The sequence below is a fragment of the Pimephales promelas genome, chromosome 20 (assembly GCF_988280905.1).
Source record: "Pimephales promelas chromosome 20, fPimPro1.hap1.1, whole genome shotgun sequence".
Lineage (NCBI taxonomy): Eukaryota > Metazoa > Chordata > Actinopteri > Cypriniformes > Leuciscidae > Pimephales > Pimephales promelas.
In genome coordinates, this window is record NC_142788.1 from 26,712,085 (window position 1) to 26,719,361 (window position 7,277).

The 7,277-nt window shown below is 36.3% G+C and overlaps 1 protein-coding gene across 1 annotated transcript; it reads left to right on the forward strand.

The window, feature by feature from the left end:
- The first annotated feature begins 1,621 nt into the window (after nucleotides 1-1,621).
- Nucleotides 1,622-6,469, forward strand: tspan31 (tetraspanin 31). The gene is made up of 6 exons (XM_039652217.2): nucleotides 1,622-1,814; nucleotides 4,513-4,680; nucleotides 4,814-4,894; nucleotides 5,000-5,140; nucleotides 5,349-5,459; nucleotides 6,233-6,469. Exons 1-6 carry the CDS (start codon nucleotides 1,752-1,754, stop codon nucleotides 6,305-6,307), a joined length of 639 nt encoding a protein of 212 aa, XP_039508151.1. The 5' UTR covers nucleotides 1,622-1,751; the 3' UTR covers nucleotides 6,308-6,469.
- The last annotated feature ends 808 nt before the right edge of the window (nucleotides 6,470-7,277 follow it).

Below are 7,277 nucleotides of genomic sequence, written 5' to 3' on the forward strand. Positions count from 1 at the left end.
TTTACAGGTTTCTTTATATATATAAAAAGGTAATTTCATACAATTAATTAGGCCTAAATAGAATAAATGTTGTTATCCAAATAATGCTTAGATTTTTTTTTTTATCGTATTAGGCTTTTTAATGTAAGGTTCTCATTAAGTGTCAACAAATTATTTAATGTATGTGCCAAACATAAATTGACATTCAAAAATAAACCTATCCTGAGAGATATTTGCTGAGTTGAAAAGTGTGACAATTAGTCTCAGCCTTTCCGATATTACAGTTCCATAAAATATGAAGATATTTGGCATTTACGGGAATTTGATGCTCGAGGTGAGAATACATACATAAACATAAATGTCGTAGTGTCTTCAGGCCTTCAAGTTCTTAGTGTCTGATGTAGAAAGGGCCTGTCTTTATCATCAGTCCTCAATGCAGCATCCTGTGTCTCGAACGCCCGTGACGATAGAGGGCGGGGCGAAATGTGACGTTGTTTGTTGCTACTCTTCTCAGCCAATGACGCTCAAGCAGCACACACGTGACGCTACAGCGCTGGTTTAAATATCAGTCCACAAGGTTCTGTATTTGGCCTACTATAATAATCATTAAATCAGCGCCCTCTAATTGTTACATCAGAAACAGTAATATTCAGAAGCGTTAACAACAAATTAACGTTAAACATGAAAATGATAACTTTGTGTATAAATACATGAAAATACTTGCCTTTCATGAAGCACGCATAGATAGGAGAGCAATGTAGTATAAAAATCGTCCCTGATCATATCAAGGTTTTCAATTAAATGTATTTTAATGAGTATGTTGGCCCCTCTAGGTTAATTAACTTGGAACTACAGTATGAAAACATGCACGTGATATTTGCTATCAATATGATAATTTAGTGGGATGATAATTTCGTGCTTAAAAATTTTAAAATAATAACTTAATTAATATTTTAATTAATATCTGTGATATAAAACATTGCTATTTGCTATTGCTATAGCTATTGCATTGTTGACAATGACATTTTAGATACTTCTTTGATTTAAAACGATGTTAAGATTAGAAAGGGAAGAAAGATTTTGAGGTTTTTTTACATTCTGGCTGTTGTTTGTAAAAATATTAATATAGCGGGTTTTATTTCAGTAAAAAAAAATTTTTAATTGTATCCTTAGGAAATTTCTACAAACAAAGCTAGCACATGAGTGAAAGTTCTGCCGCTAGAGGGTCTGCGGCTCCGGTTGACGTCACCGGCTAGCTCAGCCCAAAGGAACCGATTTCCGCGAATCAGATCTTTTGACAAGTCATTTCAAAGAATCAATTAAAACGATTCAGTGATTCATGTATTTCATGACCCAAATTCGTCATCATCACGTCAGAGACATTCATTCAAAATTTTATTTGAGGTTCATTAACAATGCAATTTATTGTGAATTCGTGTGTATTAGTTCATTTTGTTGCAGCCGTGATTCATCTCAAGAAATAAAGATATTTATTATAACCAAAAAATAATTTGCATTGGCATTAAACAAGATTCATTCAGCCGCTGACTCGCGTTTGGTAACGTTAACGTTACCCCGAATGATTCAGTTCAGTCGGTCTTGTGAACCGGTTTAATTGATTCATCAAAAACATTAGACTGAAATGAACGAATCGGACATCGCTAGTGCTCACCACAAGAGAAGAAGAGCAGTTTTATAGCATACTCACATCAGCGAAAACAACATCAGAAGCACATCATTTCATCTCAACGGTAAATGCCTGAAGATTCAACATGGTTTGCGGAGGATTTACGTGCTCGAAAAACGCCCTCTGTTCCCTAAATGTAGTTTATATGGTGAGTCGCATACACATGAATATAGCTCAGCTAGCCTGTTAGCAACGGCTAATCCTGTAAAAAAAAATACTTAACATTAAGTTCTACATTTATTCTGGATATAAGGCGTGTTATGGAGTTTTTTCCTTAATATTTACTCTCTTGGTCTCTATTGCTTGGTCGTTGGTGAGGTCTTTTGTTTATTGCTAACAGTACGTTAGATGAATCAGCTAGCTAACGTCACTTATCGTCATTGGCTGTACTAGTTAAATACAATCTTGTTTTGCTGTTTTATTTATAGAAAACATCGGTTTTATGTGTTAATAAGAATGTTTTCGTAGTTTGCTTTTTCGTAGTATCTCCTTAATGATGTTTCGCCATGCAGTGTTGCATAATCGTCCTTATGTATGTTTGTGTAATCTGTTTTTCATTAACTAGTTTTGTTTACTTTATGGATAAAGTGTATTTTAAGTTATTTGAAATATTTGTGTATTTATGCCTATTTCACGACCGATTAGCCTGATTGCTCTGAAAGACTTTGGTCTGGCAGCTTCATGCATGTAATGTTATCTGTCAAAACTCAAATGTGATTTCAGATGTTGCCGAGCTAACATGCTTTGTGAATATGATGCACACCGTACTGAGTCACTGATCATCACGTATCTATAATGCCTCTGACTCACATGTGATGACAATACTGGGTTAAGATCACAGTCACACTCACACTCATCCAAAAATAAAGGACTTAGTTTGCATTCAGTCAGAGCTGTAAATGATAAGTGCTAAAAGACTCTGGGTGGGGTAGTGTAGTGGTTCAAGATATGTGCTAGTAACCCAAAGGTTAAAACCCTTCAAGGTAAAGACACTTAACCGCAGGTTACTCCACAGGGTTTTTAGGCTTTTAGATATCCTTGTGCTAGGGACCCCCATTCTAAATTTTAAAAGACAGCTATATATTTTCACGTATTAACAACCAATTTATACTGTGAAAAAATATAAACTATAAATTATAAATATATGTAAAATATTATTTGTAACAAGTATTATTATCACATTGTTTTTCTATTCACTATAGTACTGTACTTTTTGATCATTTAGATTTCTTTCTTTAAAGCTGCAGTCCGTTTTCCTCTTTGTCGCCATCTCTGTTTGAAATCTGCAATTGCAGACATTCGCGGAATTATCAACTTTACGCGAGTTGTGCCTCGGCACGACACAGCACAGCGCGGATGAATCTAATGTTTTGAGGAGAACATGTGGCTGTCAATCATTCACCGGCCACTGGTATTCACTATCACAGATTCTACTTTTTGGAAGTATGAACAACATAAAAATTTTCACGGGAAAATATAATCTGAACAAGTAAGTAACATTGACTTTTGTTCTGGCCAACTAAGGGGGGAAAAAGCATTGCAGTAAATCGTGCTGATTAAAGGAGTAGTTCACTTTTAAGAAAACTTTTCATATCCATGTCATTCTTTCTTCAGTCGAAAAGAAATTAAGGTTTTTGATGAAAACATCCCAGGATTTTTCTCCATATAATGGACTTCAATGGGAACCAAACGGTTCAAGGTCCAAAAGACAGTTTCAGTGCAAACTGTTCAAAGGGCTTTAAATGATTTCAGACGATGAATAAGGGTCACTGACTAAATCACTGTAAAACCATTAAATCATAAATTAAATATGTAGTTTGCACAGAATCCATCACTCAGACCATTTTATGGTGGATTTGACTTGTTTTGGTTTACAATGTTCTTCATAATGTCATAATTGTACCCCTCGTGCTGGCATTTAAGGAGGGACTGTGTGTGTACACTGTGTACATTGTTCGGCTTTGGGTTTGGCCCGTGATATGCTGCCCATGTGCTGCTGTTTGGTAAATATATTGCTCTCTATACCTGCAATCTTTATCCTGCTGCCCTTTGCTTTGGGTAATATAGATTCCAGACAAACCCTTGAACTGCAGATTGACACTAGTCACAGTTTAGGTTATTGAAAGGAAGTGAAGTAGACGTGACTTGTTTCGTGTTGCTGTCGTAGTAGTTGTAATGAATTGAAACACAATATTAAGTAGTCATCTTGATATATATTTTTTTAACAACTGTAGACATCGCTTCAAGTCAACATTAAATCAACTTTGACCATATTTACTGGTCTTATTGTGAAAGCATTATCGGAGCATTACAGAGGAAACATTTTTTTTTTTTTTTTAATCCTTCTCTCCAACTACCTGTCATATGGAGACCACACCCAGATAGCTTTTGGTTAACATGATAATAATGGTTAGTCCCTACTGGTACACTATCTGTGGACAAAAAGCATATTTTCCATTTATGACCATTCATAAGATGCCATCAGTTCTGGTGTAATTCTATTTTCTTTTAGATGTCTTGCCAGTGTACTATTTTTAACTTTTAACCTACAATTGTAAGTTAAATTAAAAATGTATACAATTTAAAAAAAAAAAAATAAAAGTTAATTGTAACAGACTTTGTTTCAGATATCTTGCCATTGTACTATTTGTTTTATTATTTTTTAATCAACTTAATGGATGAAAATAAGTCCTCAATTTGATAACATGTCACATTATGGAAGTAAAATGGGTTGTGAATGCCATTTCATGTTGACTTTAAGCGCAATATAGTGTTATTTTAGACATGATGTAAATGGTTCGTACTGTTGTGACATGTTTCTGATTGGTCTCTTGTTTCATCCTCAGCTGGTGGGTCTTCTGTTGATTGTAGTAGCAGCATGGGGGAAAGGCTTTGGCATCGTCTCCAGCATCCACATCATTGGCGGCGTGATTGCCGTGGGCTTCTTTCTGCTTCTGATCTCCATTGTGGGGCTCATTGGAGCCGTCCACCATCACCAAGTCATGCTTTTCTTTGTATCCTTTAACAGCCTTGTACTGCGTGTCTTTTGCAGTTTTATGCCCATAAAAAATGGTGTTATAATTGTAAATATTTTAATAGTTGTCCCATCCGAAAGTTAAGTCCTTGACAACAAATGCTTTTTTACAGTACATGGTTATTCTCTTCATCGTCTTCCTCTTCCAGTTTGGAGTTTCCTGTTCTTGCCTGGCCATGAACCAGGGTCAGCAGGTAGGCCGAATTCATTTTAAAGCACACTTGTTGTTGTTGCACAATTGTTTGTTGAGAAACTGAGTGCCTGTTCCTGTTTTTTGTCATGTCCCATTACCAAAACAGGAGAAGCTGCTGACCTCGTCCTGGAGAATAATGAGTAACGATACAAGAATAAGTCTTGAGAAAAAACTGGACTGCTGTGGCCTGTTCAACAACACTCATCCCCAGACAGATTTTGTGTCTGACTTAAACCTCTGTGAATCTGTAAGAATACCTTCTTTCATGCTTCTTTCTTTTCTTTATCATGCGTCGACTCTTTTGGTGTCTATTAGACAGCCATAAGGTAAAGGCTCCAACTACTGTTTATTTGTTCTAAGATGAACAGTGAATGGACCTGTAGCCTGGATGTCGGATGTTGAGCTAACCAAATGTGAAAAAGGAGAGAGTAACACCCTGCTTTCTTTTCCCGCAGCCGTGTGTAGGAAAGAAATCCTGCCTCACATGCGGTGAAAAGATGCTCCAACATTCATCAGAAGCGCTGAAGATTCTGGGAGGAGTCGGCCTCTTTTTCAGCTTCACAGAGGTCAGTTCAGATCACAGGCTGTGTGGGCCGCATGTGAATGCCACAAAAAAGTCGGAAGCTGGAGATCTGGACTTCTTTTTGTCCTGTCTTTCCGAGGTCTGGGCATGTTAGTTCGAGAATAAACCTTAAAATAAATAGTTATTGATCATAAATAAGTTGTACACTTACAAACTACATCTGAATTAGAAGGGTAAACTACATTTAAAAGTATCAGTTACACATCCTTCATTCTTCATTTTAGTTTATTTTCTATTTTTATTTCAGTTTTAGCAATTTTTCTAGTATTTTAATTGTATCTCAACTTTATTTCAGTAAGTTGCCAAGGTTTTGTTTAAGTTCATATTCATCAGATTTTTTTTATTTCAGCTTTATTTTAACTAAAATATTATTAAATATTATTTTTTATCTTTATATTTATTTTTATACAGTTAACAAACAATTAACAGTTGTTTCTTTAAGTTTTAAGTTAACAATACTAAGACACAAACATACACACAATATGTTACTGTATGTATGTGTGTATATATACACATTTAAATAATGTTAGAATATATATATTATTACTGAAAATATATACAGTATATTTATTGAACATTGATCTCCTTTAAAATGTTTCTGATATAGCCTATAAGTAAGTCACTTCCAGTCATGCATTAGTGTTAATTTGTCTGTAATGATAAAATAACTTTATCACATTGACCTTTTCTCATAAATAGCTATATATTATACTCCAGTACTGCATTTATAATATTTTTTCCCCCTTTTTTTCTCAGATCTTAGGAGTTTGGCTGGCCATGCGCTACAGGAACCAAAAGGACCCGAGAGCGAACCCCAGTGCTTTCTTATAGTCTCTCAGACCGTCTGTCCTAAACTACGTTTAGTGTAGTCCAGCTATTCCAGTTCCCGTTTGCACAGGTAGAGTGGAGCGCACCAAGAGATATTTCAAGCATTAAACACAGAACACAACCGCAGATCCCCGACACACGCGATAACGCACCACACTCCACATACAAACACATCCATTTTGATGATAGGTCTGACCCATTTTCCACACAAGGTCTGCAGAGGGCTAATTTAAACCAGCAGGAGGAGGGATCATGTATGATAGGATGCTCGTTCTGGCACTCCCTCCATCCTTGATGTGAGAAGCTCTTCCTGTTCTGTGTATGCAATGTAAAAGCCATCGATGTCTGCATGTTCATAGCCTCAGAATCGTTTCCTGTGACATGGTCAGCTCAATTATGGACACATAACCAGGTGTGTAGTGCTGAAATAGTGTCAGAAAGTTATCCCTTAAACTATATTAATGTTTAGTTTCAGTTAGGGTGAAATTCTGTCGCGTATCTCCCAGGAAAACAACATCCAGGTCAGCCTTGAATGAGTGCAGACCTGATAAACACCGGTGTTTTGTGCAATGTTTCTCAGTGAGGTGACCTGTCCAGCCTATGGGGTGTTAGTTTAGGAATTAGACGTAGAACGTGAATATTTAAAAAAATGAAAACTTGTGTAACTGAGCCATGCGAATAGGAGGATTTACCCTGCCGACGGACTGCAGCCTTCCTGTTGTACATAGTCTTTATAGTGACAGGGTCGACCGATTTACCGCTTCTTTTCCATCCTTATTTAAAACACAGAGACCCTACCGCCTCAGCCGGGTCTTGCTATTCTCACTGGACTTTTTAAGTTCTCCATTTCCTTTGAAGCTTAGTATTACTCAAGGATATAATGTTTTAAAATCGAATGCATTGTTTTGTGGATGTTTGTGTTGAAAACTCAGCGTGCCATTTATTTGCAATCATGTATCGCTTCTTTTCTGCA